Source organism: Chondrus crispus, genomic scaffold (assembly GCF_000350225.1).
Source record: "Chondrus crispus Stackhouse genomic scaffold, scaffold_214, whole genome shotgun sequence".
Lineage (NCBI taxonomy): Eukaryota > Rhodophyta > Florideophyceae > Gigartinales > Gigartinaceae > Chondrus > Chondrus crispus.
Window position 1 is genome coordinate 114,885 of NW_005179092.1, and position 16,921 is coordinate 131,805.

At 51.8% G+C, this 16,921-nt stretch overlaps 6 protein-coding genes; 3 read left to right on the forward strand and 3 right to left on the reverse strand.

The window, feature by feature from the left end:
• Positions 1 to 1,085: 1,085 nt before the first annotated feature.
• On the reverse strand, positions 1,086 to 6,944 carry CHC_T00004135001 (hypothetical protein). The gene has a single exon (XM_005715454.1). It carries the CDS (start codon positions 6,942 to 6,944, stop codon positions 1,086 to 1,088), a length of 5,859 nt encoding a protein of 1,952 aa, XP_005715511.1.
• A 12-nt stretch (positions 6,945 to 6,956) lies between these two features.
• Positions 6,957 to 7,232, reverse strand: CHC_T00004136001 (hypothetical protein). The gene has a single exon (XM_005715455.1). The coding sequence runs from the start codon at positions 7,230 to 7,232 to the stop codon at positions 6,957 to 6,959; it is 276 nt and encodes a 91-aa protein (XP_005715512.1).
• A 222-nt stretch (positions 7,233 to 7,454) lies between these two features.
• CHC_T00004137001 (hypothetical protein) lies at positions 7,455 to 8,642 on the forward strand. The gene has a single exon (XM_005715456.1). The coding sequence runs from the start codon at positions 7,455 to 7,457 to the stop codon at positions 8,640 to 8,642; it is 1,188 nt and encodes a 395-aa protein (XP_005715513.1).
• Positions 8,643 to 8,847: 205 nt separating this feature from the next.
• Positions 8,848 to 10,209, reverse strand: CHC_T00004138001 (hypothetical protein). The gene has a single exon (XM_005715457.1). It carries the CDS (start codon positions 10,207 to 10,209, stop codon positions 8,848 to 8,850), a length of 1,362 nt encoding a protein of 453 aa, XP_005715514.1.
• Positions 10,210 to 10,672: 463 nt separating this feature from the next.
• Positions 10,673 to 12,152, forward strand: CHC_T00009476001 (AP-3 complex subunit mu). XM_005715458.1 is given in 2 exon segments: positions 10,673 to 12,046; positions 12,047 to 12,152. 1 exon segment carries the CDS (start codon positions 10,673 to 10,675, stop codon positions 12,044 to 12,046), a length of 1,374 nt encoding a protein of 457 aa, XP_005715515.1. The 3' UTR covers positions 12,047 to 12,152.
• Positions 12,153 to 12,330: 178 nt separating this feature from the next.
• On the forward strand, positions 12,331 to 12,871 carry CHC_T00010091001 (FAM32A-like). Its single transcript, XM_005715459.1, has 2 exons — positions 12,331 to 12,690; positions 12,803 to 12,871. Exons 1-2 carry the CDS (start codon positions 12,331 to 12,333, stop codon positions 12,869 to 12,871), a joined length of 429 nt encoding a protein of 142 aa, XP_005715516.1.
• Positions 12,872 to 16,921: the final 4,050 nt, after the last annotated feature.

The window sequence follows — 16,921 nt, forward strand, 5'->3', positions numbered from 1 at the left end:
AGGGCGCGGCGGTGACGGGTGGGGTGATAGCGGGTGGGGAGGCGCGCTTCATGGCCCTTGAATGGGGAAGCGGATGGGTGGGTAAGGTGGGGCAAGATGGGGGCCAAGGTGAGACAAGGTGGGATGCAACGTGAGATTTGTAGGGAGAGGAAGCTAAGGGTGCTGGAGGGGCGGGGAGGGTGGGAGCGGGGGTATGAAGGGCGGTCGGGCGACAGGGTATGGCATTCTTTATGGATGCGGGAGGGATCATATGTTGTGTACAGTGGGGAGAGGAGAGAGTGTAGGCGGGTTGCGTTTCGGGGGTGCCAATGGGGTGGGGCCACGAGCGGAAGCGGTACCAGAAGGGGGGAGAATCTGAGAAATATCTGGACATTTTATTGGAAATGTTATGGCTTTTTGGAAATGCAGCCACTGGGGTTTGGGGCCGGAAACCGCATTTCGACGACTCTTCCCGGTCCTGCTGTGCAGAGGCGGTATCTCCTCTGTACGTACACACGCTGATAGTCGCGACCAACTTCGCAGAGGCTGTATATTGCTGCAGTATCTAGACGACGTGTAACCTCATATGAGGTCACTTTTCAAGTTATTTCACTCAGAGTGCAGCTAGCACGTGGGTATCACTCCCAGAGGAGATGCCCGCGTTCGGCATCGCCCTATCCTTTCGAGAAGCCAACCATACATTGTAGGTGATGCAGCTGCGGCTGCATCTCGATACGTACAATACAATCCCATTGCTAACATCCCATTGCTAACATCCCATTGCTAACATCCCATTGCTAACATAACATCCCATTGCTAACCTCCCATTGCTAACCTCCCATTGCTACATAACAAAGGGCCTCATGCGTCACCCTACTGTAATTAGGTGTATGGTAACAATGCATTACGCTGTCCGAAAATGGTTAACGTACTTTACCCCGTACATTACAAAACAGGCCAAGGCTCCTCGTCAACACACTACCACTCGCACACTCGCACTCGTACTTTACAACACCATACATTACAAAACAGGATAAGGCCCTTCGTCAACACACACGACCACTCGCACACTATGTACCACTCGCACACTATGTACCACTCGCACACTACCACTCGCACAGCCCAACCTCGCACAACTCCTCGGCCGACACCTCTGTCAGCGATCTCTCGGGAACGACGCGCAAAAACCATTTGCCGAGCCCTTGCCCCGCATTCACAAACCCCCTTCCATCCACAAACCGCTTACAAATCTCTGCCCCCTCCTCCACTTCCGGTCCAACCCCCCCCACTCTGCTCACTCCAAAAGGTCCGCCCAACCCCCCACTCCTCTTCCTCTTCACCGCTCGTCTCACCGTTAGCGCACCCCGTTGCTCCAGTATAAACAGCACATCGAATACAGCCCTCGCTGTCACTGACGGAAATCGTGCCTGCGTCACTTTCACAAGCGATATCACTTCCATCCCTGGGTTTCGCATCACCTGGTTCATCACGCTTTGCCGCACATTGCTCGCAAGTGTCTCGCATCCGTTTCCATCGCAAGTCCTCCAGATACACGCTAGTCGCGCTTCTGTCCGTCCTTGCTTCTTTGAATCCATCTTGTACCTATGTACCATCAATGCCGAGCAGTAATTGGCATGAATATACAACACCCCATCAGAGCACTCCCACTCTACCCCGTGTAGCGTCGGGTGCCCATCCGTCTCGATTGACAACCTGTGCACCATACCTTTGCGCAGAAGTCCTTGCACGGCTCTTGCCAGTTTCCACCTGCACCCCTGACCCACTCTGCTTTCAACCAGCTCTCGAATCGTCACCCCTAGATGTTTGCCCTCCATAATCACATCTTCCACCTGTTTCTCCAATTCTCCATCTTCCACCTTGGCAACCACTTCCATTTTACAACTTCCCAGGGGGCCGCTTCCGTGCGCTCCCGCCCTTACCTCTTCTTCGTACCTGAAACTTACATCAATCAGTGTCTTCGGCCCACAGTTCTTCCCCGTATCTTCTTCTTTTGCCTCCCCGTCACTGGAGCTCCCAGCAAACTGCTTCTCACATTTCTTTTGCCTCCTTTTTTTTTCTTTGTCCTTCAATTGGCTTGCTCCATTATCCTTCTCTACTGGTCCGCCCTTATCAATTCCCTCAACCGTTTTCTGCACCCTGTCGGAGCCTGGCCCTACCTTTTCCGGCACATTGCCTATTGCCTTACCATTTTCTTCTCTAAACCCAACATACGGCTTCAGTCGAAGTCTTCGTCTTTTGTTCTCGGAATAAAAAACCATTTCCGTTATAGTCATCGCCGCTTTTCTTGACTCCAAGCATCTCTTCCCGGCGGCGTCCTTCCCTAATTTAGTCTTTCCAATGCTACCCATCCCTTTGTCCTTTGCTTTTGCCCAATTTTTTTCCAAGTCACTTGCCCATAAATCCGCCATGTTTGACTTCTGCTGTAAAACATGTCTAATTGCACTCTCCCTTCCTCCTGGCTCCCCCTTTCGAGTCATAAAAAATCTTTCCATGGTGTCTGTTGATGTGACATGGATGGCCCCACGGAGCAAGAGTCTGTCCCGGGCATTGCAAATGTCTTCTTGCCGAAAGCGATTCAGGAGACTCATGACATGACTCGATTTTTGTGTCTGCCTCCCGCTATTTAAAATACTGAGCAAAACCTGTTCCATTACTTCAACTCTCACATACGTAGAATCATCATCACTCGAGCTCATGACATCATCGACGGTATCGCCAAGGAAAACAAACTGACGCCATAGTGTGTCACGAGCTTTCAAATTCGAGATGCATCTGTATCTTTCCACAAGGTAGGTAAGTTGATCCCCGACACTGTTGTCGTAGCTCATGCGCATATTGCTTGTTAGATGGAACTCGCGCTCAAAAACAGCTTTCCGCTGCAACTTAGACGGGAATGTCGTAGTCTCATCCAAAACAATTTTGTGACGACTGTAAAGCTCATCATGGCACTCGACCACCGCAGTGCGGAATAAAGCTGCAAGGGATTCTGAAGACGTTTGTAGCTCGTCATTTGCTCCTTTTTCAAGCTGCTCCGCGCTCTCACCAACATGCATTGATTTCAGCCGAAGTACAAGCCGCAGTGATACCAAATCAATCACACCTTGAACTATTTGCGAATCGCAGAGGGTTGCGATCGCTTTCGGAAATAACAGCTTATCGCTTATCGATACTGAAGGATACTCCTCGTTTTGAGAGACTGCATTGTGATCCAAGTCACACAAAAGCAAATGCCCAGATTGGTTCCGAGGTTGGTTCCCTCTTTTGTTGCTTTTTCGTTCTTGCGTCTCAACTAACGATGCCTTTCTTGGAGAGCAGTGTTTCTCCGACCGTCGTTTGTTAAGAGATACTGTTTTCGAATCCGAGCAGTTTTCGGAATCGAACCATCGCGGTACTTCGAGAACGTCGTTGCAATACGTCTTAGCCCTTCTCTTGACAATTACGCCCAAGGCGGTTACAAATCTCTGAATATCGACCACAACCTCTGTTTCTGGGTCCCGCTTCAGTAATTGCCTTCTTGGTGGCGTTTTCAAAGCTGGTTTCGTCGAGCGCTTCTGCAGCCTTTTCGGTCTACGTGTAGCAGCTGCGGGACGAATGACAGAAGGTGCCCCCCGAGAAAGCCGAAGCGTGCTACCAGAGCTTTCAGCTTCGGATGTTGTGGAGGCCTGGCGCAAACTAGGCACATCCCCCATTTTCAAGTGTTCGAATACATCTTTAGGTATCTCATTTCTTGACCGAAAGCGAGAATAAAATAGAAGCTTCTCGGCAACAACTGTGTTCTTTAGCCTAGCCAATATTGATCCCAGTGCAGGAGCGACTTTTTGGGCATGATCAAGAATTTCTCCAACGTCAAAACGCTTCAAACAGTCAGTTTTGATGTGACTGTTTGCAGCAATTCCTTTGTGGTTCATCTCTACGGGCACCCCAGACATGCGCTGTAGCACCACTTCGTATTGTAGTTGCTCATTTTGTGTAAAGGTATAACCGAATGCTTTCCCCCAACGCATACGAATATATACATCGGGAAGGGCATGTTGCCCAGCTTCACAACGTTCTTCGCCGTGCTTTCCTGTCAGGCTACTGTGTACGAAAGATTTCCGATGCTCAAAGTGCGCAAATTGCTGAAGTTCTTTCCAAAACAAATCAAGTGAAGTCCTGCATGTAAACAAAACACCATGAGGAAACACACCAGTAGGCATCCCTTTGCCAAAGTCGCGAATTATGCCGGAGCCGGCCAATGCAAACTTACCTTCTTGAGCGGATTTCATCAGCTCTAGTTTCATGAGACATTGAACAAGACTTGTAAGTTGTCGACTGGCATGGCTGCTGGCTATCTCTCCCTTCAAAATGTCCTCGACTTCAGAGATTTTCTTCTGTTGGACAGACTCTAAAGCATCGCCGTGATCTTGGTGGATTCCAACAACAGCTGCATAGTCCGCAACACTCATTTGCAGAAGGCAGGACTGAATAGTGAATCTTCCCAGCGCCGGTGCGGCCCTTGCGTTTTCGATACTAATGTGCTGTAGTGCATTTGTTCCTGATCTCACATGGTTTTGCTGCTTGCAAACTTCTTGGTACAGATGTTCATGAAACTTTTGCGCCCTCGCTAACTTCCCCTTCATCCACCCATAATCGACAGCGGTGAGACGATAGATTCTAGTGTTTCGCATGTTGCGCCGCTCCTTGTGCACCACGATTGGGTCTCTCTGTGGAGCTCCAGAAAGACTAGCTGACTGAGAAGCCTGTTCGATATCGCCTTCCAGCCCTCCTTCTGTAATGGTATCCCAAATGGAAGCTGGATTGCTCATTTTCGAGTCCTTCAACTGCCTCTCTTGTGGTTGACTTCGCCTCCGCTTCTTTGTCTTTTCTTCAATTGCACTCTCGGCGATACTTATGTCATCAGCTTCGAGAACAATGACGTCTTCTGCCTTCCGTTTCCGGGGTTTGCGCGGGGTGCTTTGCTTTCCGTGAACATTTTGGGACACTACGACCGACACGGCATGCGCCACTTCTGGGCTGTCCGCTTTTAGTCCAGGAAGCGTCACCAATCGCAAGGTCTGGGCACGTTTCTGGATGCTCGGCTTTAGAGTTGTGAGCACTTGGACCTTCTTTTGCAAAACTAAATCATTGATAATTCGCCTCAAAACTTTTTGATCAACTCGGTCGACGCTCGACTCCGTTTCCCTTTCAGCGATCCGGCGCCCTAACGTTTCGAGCACAATCGCCTTGTTTTCATCTAGCAACTGCAACAAGACGTTGCGTCGCTGGACTCCAAGAGATGTTAACTTATTCCTTTTACGCGGCAAATTCGACGCGCGTTGTGTGCGACCAGTTTTCCGTTCTTTGCCTGAGCCGATCAAGCTCGTTTCACATTCTTGCATGTGACTTCCTTCTTGCTTTTCGGGCTTCTTCGGGGCGAACTCAGCGAGTACGAGTTTTAGGGACATTGCGCTGCCATCAAATTTTTGGGATTCGATAATTGGCACAAATCTCGACATACCGTTGATGATATTTCGAATGCGCTTTTGATGCGCGCTCAGAAGCTTGGTCCCAGCATCAAGCTTGGAAGCTATCTGCGGGACTGACAGTCCACTCGCCCCGGACTCCCGGACAAGATTGTACACCTGCTGGACGAGATCAACTTCCGCGATGTATTCAGCAGTTGAGCCCTTCCAGGGTGGTGTAGCGATACTGATTGGCAACCTTGGAGATGCTACGTGTGGTTTAGTTCCTTCATTGTCTTCGTCTATGTCAAAGTCTTCAACGGCAGCGACCGCCTCCTCATCCTCAACAACAACAGGGGCGACCACGTTTGCTCCATGGTTGGTGTGGGGGATGTTAGCAAGCATGAGACAAGCATGAGAACCTCTGCAGTTGCCGTTGATGTCAATGCATTCACGGTCAACGACAGTAACCAGCTTTGCCTTTTCAAGTCGAATGCGGAAGGCCCGAAAGGCTCTGTGTCTCCTGCGCTGGAAGTCTTCGACGGTGCAAGCTTTGGGGCGCTCATGATCGGGTAAAGCGATAGTTTTGAGGTCCTTCAGGGTGCGAATATACGGGGGTCGTTGCAGGGCGCGAAGGACACGATCGGCACCCTGATTGACGTCGAGCTCGTGGATAGCGACGTCGGCATCGCGATCGGGAGGGACCGAATTGGATTGATAAGGCAAGGGGTCTACTGGGGGTCGTGTGGGGTCGATTCTAGTAGTATTGGTTGGTATGCTAGCATTGGATGATGCCAGATGACTGGCGAAACGAGCAAGGACAATTACTGTGGTGGAGGTGACGCGCTTTTTGAGATCAGAAGGAGAAATGAGTTGGGGTTGGTTCGATAAGTTGGGGTGTTCGGCGGGGGCATTTTCGTGTGTGACCGATGAGGTGAGTTTTGTAGTAGTGAGGACGACGCGTTTGCGAGCCACAAGACGTCTTGCTGTCAATGTGCCGAGATAGTGCGAAACCATGACTGCGGAGAGCGAGACGAGAGGTGCGAGTTTGGATTGCAGAATACCATCTGGCCCTGCACGGCCAACTTGTATCAAGACGCGCCATGCCTGTTCTGGGAGGACAGGATGCTCTATGGCTGAGTAGCCGAGGGCGCGTTTACGCAATGACTCGCACGCAATGAGATGCAGAGTATGAGGTGGTTGAGCCCAGTCCGGGCTGGAGAAGAGGGCGCGGCGGGTGTGAAATTGCACAGAAAGGAAACGAAGCAGTGCTGGACGTGGGTGTGGAGCAGCGGTGGCGGCTGCAGTGACATGGGTTAGGGTTGCTCCTGGGGGTCCGGACAGTGCGAGAACGTCAACACAACGGGCAAAGACTTGATCCATATCCGCGCGGAGAAGGATAGAAGAGAGTTGGCTGAGAGAAAAGGCCGCAAGGTGAACAGAGGTTGTTGTGCACTTTGCAAGCGTTGAACTCACGATCTTTACCAAGGCAAACCTCACCATCACTATATCCTACTACATGTAGATGACTCTGCTGGCAAAGATTGGATCCTTTATCCCCGCGATTGGATCTGGAACCTCCCGCTTACAGTAGATTGGCATGACAGTTACAGTAGACTTAAAGTTGGAATTCAACGCTTGCAACGTCTGAACTCTAGTTTTGCGATCTGTACACGTGTAATAAAAAATCCATCTCGAGACTGTTGTAGCGTAACATTGCTGTGCACTCTGGTCGCGCCAAAATTCTCGCCTGAAGTTTGATTTCGTAGAAAATCGAATTGGCACCAGCATAAATTTAATTTTACCTATGCTGTCGTCAGCACTCTCTCACCACGTAGCCCGCAATTAGCTGTGTCCGGCCGTTATTGACTCATCGGCACTCACTACTGCACCGCGCCTATTCGTCCTGTCCGTCCGACCCGGCCTGCTCTGCAACTCTCTCCTGCTCCTGGCACCGTCTAAACTTTCCACTCAGCAATGCATCCCCCTCCTCATGCCTCCCGCACCTCGTTCATGGAACGATGGTACCCAGGTTTTCGTCTGTCCCCATGCACAGCCGTGCGATTAGCCGGCTTTCTTCCAGTCCTCCTTGTCCTCGGCTTGATCGCCCTTGCCTACATAACCTGCGTTCTTGCCACCCTTGCCCCTCTTCGCACGCTTCACCCCTCCGTTGTCTACCCTCTACTAATCTTTTTCCACTTTATTTATCTAAACGTCCTCGCAAACTACTTACTCCTCGTCTTCGCCGACCCCGGCTCGCCCCCGCCCGATTGGAAAGCCGCCCCTCCGCCATCACCATTCTCCCCCCACCTTCCAACCCACCGCTTCCTCTCCACTCCCGCATTGTCTGCTCACCCCACCCAAGCCCTGCGCGTCTCGACGCCACCAATGACATCCGACAGCGACGACGGCTATCAAGATGCCGGTATGCTACTGCCGCCCCAATCGCACTCCGCCCATCCCCCCAAGCCCCTCACCTCCTCCTTCCGCTACGCCCATCTCATGCGCGAACGCTCCTATGACGGAACTCTCCGCTACTGCCGTGTCTGCGCCGCCTACAAGCCCGACCGCTCGCATCATTGTTCCGTCTGTCGCCGCTGCATCCTTCGCATGGATCATCATTGCGTATTCGTCAACAACTGTGTCTCCTTCTACAACCACAAGTTCTTTATCAGCTTCATTCTGTACGCTTTTTTCGGCTGCCTCTTTGTTGCTATCGTCTCGTTTCCGACATTCGCTGCCGTGCTTTCGACAAGCCCGTCCCATATGAAGCCACACAGCTCGGGGGGCTGGCTCATCGCGAAAGCACGCATGCTTTGGGGGCACACCCCCATCCGCGTTGTCCAGAGGATGGACCTTATCCAGTTTGCAAACTTGCAAGGCATGTCATCGACTCTCAAGACCCTTGCAATGGTGGGCTACATCACCAGCATTGCGTTTGCATTCGCTTTGGCCATTTTTGTCATTCTGCATCTCTATTTAGTCGCCAAGGGCAGAACCACCATAGAAATGTACGAGCTTACGGACCAGATGCGAGTGGCGCGAGTTCTGGAGTACGATTTGGGTTTTGCCAAAAACTTGAGAAAGGTATTTGGTTCCGTTCCATTCTGGTGGTTTTTCCCGACCAGGGTTTACGTCGAAGGGGATGGATTGGACTACGAACGTCGAACTCTCCCTGATCTTCGCCCTGTGACCGTGTAGTTCGCGAGGAGACGGCTAACCACTTTGCAGGGTATAGGTGCGACTGAATTTTTTGATTAGTCGCTTCTGCAAGGCGGTTTTCTTTACTATCTCGCTCCAGCTTCCACCTGAAGAATGAAAAAAGCAGCAGCGACATACATCGTGACTTCTAGCATCGTGATTGATCTAGTACATAACTTTTTACAAGGTGAAAACCATCCGGAAGCTATCGTGAAACCGCAATTTTTCGCATAAGGTCACCTCGCCCACCTGCCAAGGCGACTAATCGCGCAGTTTCCTCTTCTTGGTCGCCATCAATAAGTTTCCGGAGACCTCCTTGAACAAAGGTTGAACATAGAGCCTTCAATTCTGATGAGGTGAGCCGCGGCACGTCAATGTATAGGTTTCTCTTCGTCTGAGAATCTTGGACCCGCTTCCTAAAACTAGCGCTCCATTTTTTGCCACTTGGGTCCGAAAGCGTTTCATTGGAAAGCGGGAAATCAAGCCCAGACCGCACACGCGATTTTCTGTATGGCTCGAAAGCATGCGTCGGGTCAACTGCGAGCATGACGAAGCCGTTTCGCATTTCTTGAGAGGTCTTTTCAATAGCATAGCGCCCAAAATCTTCACCGACTACTCGAATCGCATTGGAATGCATGCGTTGAAGGCGATCGTTGACGAGACATGTCATTCCGACAAATTTGTCGTAATTGTCAATGATGATAGCGACTGGTTTGTCCTCACAAGCGCAAAGTTGGCGAATGAGCTGATGGAAGACCTCTCCCGCGGAAGTAGGAGTTTGCCTCCAGTTGGAATCAATATCACTTAGCAGGCGATCCCCCAACTCAACAAGGTCGAGTAAAGAGACGCAACTCTCGGTGAGCGAGGTGCTAAATTGCGTGTCACACACAATCTGAGCGAGATCTCCGCTATGTGTTTGAAGCAAATCTTTAAATACTTGATGCATTTGATGTGGACGATCGTAGTATCTGACGGCGGAGAGACCATCCATGACAGGGTCCATCTCGTCGACGGCCTTTGCGCAGAAAAAGCCGCGACCGTCGGTCCAGCTTTCCGGGTACGGAATGTAAAGCACAATAAAACCCTTGAGTCGCGCAAAAGCGGCTGTTTGTTCAACAAGGGAAGTCTTCCCGACCCCTTTCGCACCATCCAATACGACCAGTTGTGGAGCGTCCTCTCGTTCTCCTTGTGCGTCCTCATCCGTTTTCGGTAGATAGGGTGCGATCAGTTGCTCACGAATTAGCACGGTAGCGTCACGGACGAGGGTTTTCTTGAAATCCGAATCATCATCTCGGCGGCGTTCTCCCTTGGGATCATCATCTCGACGGCGTTCTCCCTTGGGCGAATCCACGGCAGGGAATACTTCCGGTAAAAGGTGCTTCTTCAATTGCTCCATATATCCACTATTGGCTGAATCCTCCTCTCTTTGAGACTGTGGCTTTGGTATCCTGCTCGAGACACTCCTCGAAAACAATGAGGCCGATGTTTCACGACATGATGACGTTGGTGTTCGCCTGATCCCCAACATCACGAATCTTGGTAGCTGCAGCATCGCAGGCGTGTTCATTTTGAAGTCAGAGGGAAGGTGCTGGTCCCCCCCACTTTTTGGAGTGAAGATGGTCAGACAGATGAGTGAGGTGACACATCCTACTATGGGCAAACTCACAGTCGACTATTGCGATCAGACTCCTCATCTGCTCAAGCCAACAAAAGAAAGAAACCCTTTGAAACGTGTAATTTCGTACAGTATCTCCGTTTGGTCCCGTTCTTGAAGATGACCACGTGTACACGTGCCACTGCGTGTGCTAAAGACTGCTCACTGTTCCGCGGAAAGAGCAAGAAGCATGCGTGAAGAAATCGGGACAAGCATCATCTAACTTTGTTCGCAAGAGGACGGGGCAGCAATTCTTCACCTACTCACACATTTAGTATCGCAACTTTCGCATCGCAATCAATTGCTCTAATTGTCTTGTTCGGTGCACACAGGTTCAACGCATTCTCACGCCTGTCCTTTGCCTTGGCACAACAAAATGATTCACAGCATCTTTATTCTCAACAGTACAGGCGAAGTCATCATCGAAAAGCACTATCGGGGCAACACCAGTCGCACGGAAAGCGGTGCATTTTGGAATCAAACAGCCAAATCCGCGCGCGGCATTCCCATCGACGCGCCCCCTTTCCTCCCCACCCCGAAAGGCGCCCTGATCCATCTGCACCGCAACGGCCTCTTCTTCCTAGCCTCCGTCCTCACAGACACCCAACCTCTCTTCGTGACCCAATTCCTCGAGTCTCTCGCCGATGTCTTCGTCGACTACTTTGGGGAGCTCAACGAGCACGCCATCAAAGACAACTTCATCACTGTGTACGAGCTCCTTGAAGAAATGCTCGACAACGGCTTTCCGCTCACTGTCGAACCAAACACACTCAAAGAACTCATCACCCCGCCCTCCATGATCAATCGCGTCTTTGAATCGCTCGGCGCCGATTCGGCCAAGACGGCTACCATGTCCTATGCCTCTCCGCGCACCCCATGGCGCCGCGCAGACGTCAAGTACGCCCAGAACGAAATCTTCGTTGACGTCATCGAAACCATTCACGCTACCTACTCCGCGACTCGCCGTAACCTTTCCCAGCTTCTCATCGCCGGTGTCGTCAAAGTCAACTCTAGACTCTCGGGCAACCCCGATCTAGCGATGCGCATTCGAGCAAACGCACCATTTGATGACGTCGCTTTGCATCGCTGCGTCCGTCTCAACAGATACCAAGAGTCTGGTCAACTCGCCTTCGTCCCGCCTGACGGCCCGTTCAAACTGATGACATACAAGATCCGCGAAACAAACTCCCTCAACTTACCAATCGACGTTCAATCTCAGATCAAATTCGACCATAACGCGTGCTCGGGCTCGGTATCCATCTCGCTGGTGCCTCGGTTCGCCTCCGCCGTCGCCCCCTCTTTGTCTGGTGCTTCGTCGGTTCCCTCCGGCTCAATGATTCTCTCGCAAGTAATGAACGCGGCGGGCGGCAAAGCGATGGGACTATCAGAGCCCGACTCCGTGATGGACCACGTAAGCGTGCGCATTCCGTTCGGTACATTTGTCACCGGGTGCTCTTTGAGCGCCAACTACGGCACCGTGCAGTTCGAGTCGACAACTGGAACATGTACATGGAACGTCGGAGCTGTGCCGCGGGGAAAGACGCCATCGCTCGTGGGGCAAATTACGCTACAGGATGGGTCGGCGGCCGTTGCGGCCAACCCTCAGATTTTGGTGAGCTTCCGCATCCCCGGTTACTCGACGTCGGGGGTGTTCGTTGAAAGCTTGGACATGTTGCCGCCAGAACGGTACAAGTATTACAAGGGATTGCGGTGCATCACAAAAGCAGGCTTGTATGAAGTACGGACGTGACGTGTATCTTTATTAGGCACAATAGACGAAGAGAGGCAAATGATCTACAGTAGATAGGGGGTTCGAAATGTTTCTGTAAATTACGTCAAGATCTTTGGCCACCAAACACACAGCCCACTACTATCCCTTTCTACCGCGGCAGTTCCCTGTCTGCTGCTTCCAGCTCGCCGTGTCCCTCATTAGCAGCGCTCACCACGCCAGAAGCGAAACACACAGAACTACCCCGTGCCATTCCGTCGCGCGCACTTGTCCGCTCAGACACACACGCACGCACGTTTGCAGCCATGCTTTCCTACGAAGGCGTCATTCGCAAACGCCTGCGAATCAAGGGCCACCCTGAGATCCCCCCTTACGAACGCGGGGAGGAAAAGGCCACGATTTTCGCAAGCGCGGACATCGAGCCTGACGCCCCACAAAGCGAGGCGCGACCAGCGGACGAGCGCGCCGTCGACGCCGACGAAGCGCAGTATGACGACGTGGACGAAGTCGAACCCGCCGTCGGCAACTTAGCAGATGTAATCGGCGTGCAGGAGGTTAAGGACAAGCGCACCGAAGCGCAGAAACAGCACGACGAGATACTGCAGAAAAGAGAGACTGAATTGCTCAGGAAGGCCGCCACAAAGTCACACAAGGAACAGGTCGAGGTAAGCTGCGCGTTTTTTTGGTGCTCATGGCGAAGACTGTGCGTGCAACCATGGTTTTGTTTACTAACGGCGTGCACTGCATACCGATTATTGTGCGTTCCGTTCATGACAGGGCTTCAACAAGAAGCTGGCGAAGGAACCCGAGCATTACGACTTGTTCAAGACCAGCTTCACCAAGTAAAGCGGGCACGCTTATCTGTCCATTTCTCGTTAGGTTCGATTCAACTACAAGTAGCCAATCCCCTCATTACCTCACGTAAATGCACACACCGAAATGTAGAATGTAGCAAACGGCGGCCCCCCTTACCACTTTGCCACGACTGAAAAAGCCTTGAGCACGAGAAGCTCCTCATCAGGTCCTCCCTCTAACTTCTCCGCGCCGTAGTCGTCCTTCCACATGACCTGATCCCCCGGGGCGATGTGAATCTCCTCGATCTTCCCTTGCTGCGAATACCGCCCTGGCCCGACGGCGACGACGGTTCCAGTACACTGCTCCTTCTCGCTGTCGCCGCCCAGAAACAGACCGCCCTTCGTCTGGCTGGCTGCCTTGTCGACACGCACGATTACCCGATCAGCGATAGGCTTGACGGCGGAGCAGCGGGGGAGAAGGGTGCGTCGAGGGGACTTTGCGCTCGACCTTGCGCTCGGGCGCAGCGCTAACCTGGAGGCTGGGAAGCTTACGAAGGCCATTTGGAGTGTTGTTGCGAGTCTGGGACGGGTCGGCGGTCGGGGAGGTTGTTTCGGAATTTGGCAGATTGTTGAGCAGATCTCGGTTACGTCCGGGAAGTGCAAATAGCTGCAGTGTCCCTGCTGGACAGCCAGAGAGACAACGTCTCCCCTTTTCTAAAAACGAAAATTTTCTTCCTCATTTTTGGGCGAACTGACGGAATTCCAGCAGCAGTCAAATTAGTACAGTTTGCACAGGTCTTATTCCTCACGGAGCAAAGAATCTACCGAGTTTCTCCGGAGTACCCTTGCAGATCTTTTCCTAGTTTCTGTTCAGAGATTCCCCTTGTCGCCCTCTCAACCGCCGTGCCTCGTTGCTTCACTCACGGTCCGCAGGCCCACCTTCCCAACACCGTTGCTTGGTCAGGCCGACCATGGCCTTCTCTTTCACATCCCTCCTCCTTTCCAGATAGCCCTGCACTTCAGCCCTACGCTCCCACCAACAACTCATTTGCGTTGCACTAACTCCCCCTCATTGAAAGCTCCACAAATCATGGATTTAATCGACACCGTGAGCAAAAAGCTTGCCCGTCAAGACATTCAACTCTCCGTCCTTCACGAGCTCCTCCAACACTCTGCCCGCGGGATTGACATTTCCTCCAGCGCTGAGCGCGTCGTTCGTTACTGCCTCCACTCCTCTACCGGCACCACACCCCAAATCCTGTCCCTCGCTCTCGACGTCCTTTGTGCCTCTCCCTCCCACGCCTTCTGGGTCGACACCCTCTCGGTCATCATCGAAAACATCCAGCGCTCAGGAACTTCTGCATGTCTTGTGGTCCTTTCCAAAATCCAGAGCCTTCCGCATGCCGCGCTTCAGCACCTCCTGCTCTACGCCACAACCTCGCTCATCAACGAACTGGAGGAGGACAAGAGCCCCGCCATTCGCAAAGCCGCCGCTTTTGCTATTGCTTATGCCGTGCTTCGCCCAAAGCCTCTCACAGCACCCTTCACAGAGCCCATTCGCCTGGAACAGCTAAATGACGACCAGGTCGGGATTATCAAGCGATCCATCGAACGCTTGCTCTTCGCGCTTTTGCGCGCCGTTTTCGATCGTGCGGACGAGGTCGCCGTTGCAGCACTTTCGTGTCTCACTCAGTTTTCGATCGATTCTGACTCTGTCTTGGAGAAGTCAGTTCTCAACAAGACGAGGGAGGCAACCGCCCACGCCGTATGGGAAATTCTCGTGTCCAATTGCACGAAAATTGCTGAACGATTCACCCCTCTCATCGGAAAGCTCCATGAGCCGGAGCCGTCCGGCGCGACAACGACGGGTGGAAGACAACTCCTGAAACGCCACAAGGAAGCTATGAAATGTCTTGCTCGGCTCGCCGCACGGGCGCTGAATAACAACTACATCAGGATTCTGAATCGGCAAGAGCAGCAGAATGCGCTGCAAGTCGTTCCAATACCAGCTCCAGTACCCGGTATGACAAGTGCGGCAGGCGCTGTGCAATGGGCTGCAAAATGGGTAGGGAACATGCTTGCGCGCCTTTGCGATGTCAGTAGTGCTGAAATCCAGGCTGCAGCATGTGCGGCAATGCTTCTTATATGCAGTCATGCTGTCCAAAATCCGTCGCTGGAGAAAGTTGCACAGTGGGGTATTAAAGCAGTTAACAGACTTTCTAGACTCCTGTACGAAACTGATGGCAACATTTCTCTTGTGGTCATGACAGGCATTGTACGCGATGCCACTCACGGGCTTGCTGCCCTGAGCAAGAATGACTACGTCACAAGCAAATTTGTGGTGAATGCTGCCACTGGACTTATTCCTTTTGTGAACAAGTGTCCGCGACGGGAGGTACGGTTAGAGGCCATGAGTGTGATTGCTTCGACTGTGATAGAATATGATCTTAGTGGTCGAGACACGGGTGTCGGAACGTCGATGAAGGCCGTTATGTCATCCGACGCGTGGAGGTCCACTGTGAGCAATGGCACGACAGACTCAAGCGTCGCATCAGAAACGGTCTGCTGCTTCTCACAAAGCATTTTAGAGTCGTCGAGAAAGATATTTACCTGTCCGGACCGGGATTTACGAACTAACCTGACACATACATGGGCAGTCATGCTTGCCCAGCTCATGAGCCGAACGCATTCGTGCTTGAATTGGGAATACTCCGCAACCTCAAAGTATGCCAAGGAACTGTACTTGAAACTTTTTGATGCACTGGGGCAATATTCTGCGTTTTTAAGACGTGAGCAAAATGCCGGAATGGAGGAGTATGATCGCATACAAGAGTCCCTTGCCAAGGAAACCCTAGAGCAAAAAGATGCAGCTACAAGAGCGTCACTTCTCATATGTATCACTAAGTACTGGGTAACAAGTGGCATCAAAGCCGAGGCCAATGCAGGGCATGTACTCAAAGCCATTTGGAAGCACGCTCAGGAGCACTATCGCGACGAGGAGGTTATGCTGAAAGAGCTAAGGACCGGAGCTCTTTGGAGCGATGCTCGACAAGGATTCCGCACACCAGCACAACGTGCTGTAGAAGGTGGGTACGTTAGTCTTGGTACCGCCCTGACGGCGCACACAAGATCTATTGTCAATACAATGAGTACAACAATTTCATCGGCGATTGAATCCACTCTTTTCGGCAGTATTGCACTTGCGACTGCCGCTGGGGAGGGTTCCACATTGACTACTGATTTAGCGTATTCAAGCGTGTCAGCACTCCTGGCTCTTGTTGCTCAGAATCCTGGGATGGCTGAGAAGGCGCTCAAGGTTTTGAAAAAGTACATCGGCATCATGGAAGAAGCAGAGAGCTCGGATTTCATTGTTCTGGAAACTATCCGCAATACGATTGCCGCAGTTGAAATGTATCGAGACGACTTTTACCCAAAGCCCGTTCTTGCCAGGCACCTCCCAGGTCTGTCGTCCGCACTGGAGCCTCAGCAGGTGCAAGACAGCAAGGACCCTTTATCGTGGATGAGAAGTATAACTGAGAGCTGTGTCTTTTCCACGTCAAGGCTAGAGGATCCAACACGAGAAGCGTCAACGGTTGCAACAGAAGAATCTGTTTTGCACATGGCAGCTCTGGCCAAGAAGAGAATGTATTCATTCTGCCCAGCCACGCTTCAAAATTTGAATTCGAGTATCAGGCTGATATCTGAAGGTGATCATCAAATTCTGAATGGCGCATCGGACCCGTTCGGCGTCGTCGCAACGCATTACATGGACACAGTGAAAAGCTTGGCTTTACTTCGCGTCGAGATCACAAATAGATCATCTTTTAAGGTTTCTAATGCGGCTTTAACGTGTTCTTCATCGGGGGCCTTGATGCCATTGCCAGATTCTGCCAACTGGTATCCACTTGGGTCAATGGGCCCGAGCTCTACCGTAAGCCAGAGGATTACTTTATCGGTGAGCACGAACCACGGCTTTGCCGGAAGAGTGTTCTTTTCGATACATACGTGGCCAGAAGGTTCTGAAGGCACTACTTCTGAACAAAGCTGCATAGCGTATCGTGTTCCCAGTTCGGATGTCCTACTCCTTCGTAAGCCTGCTCCT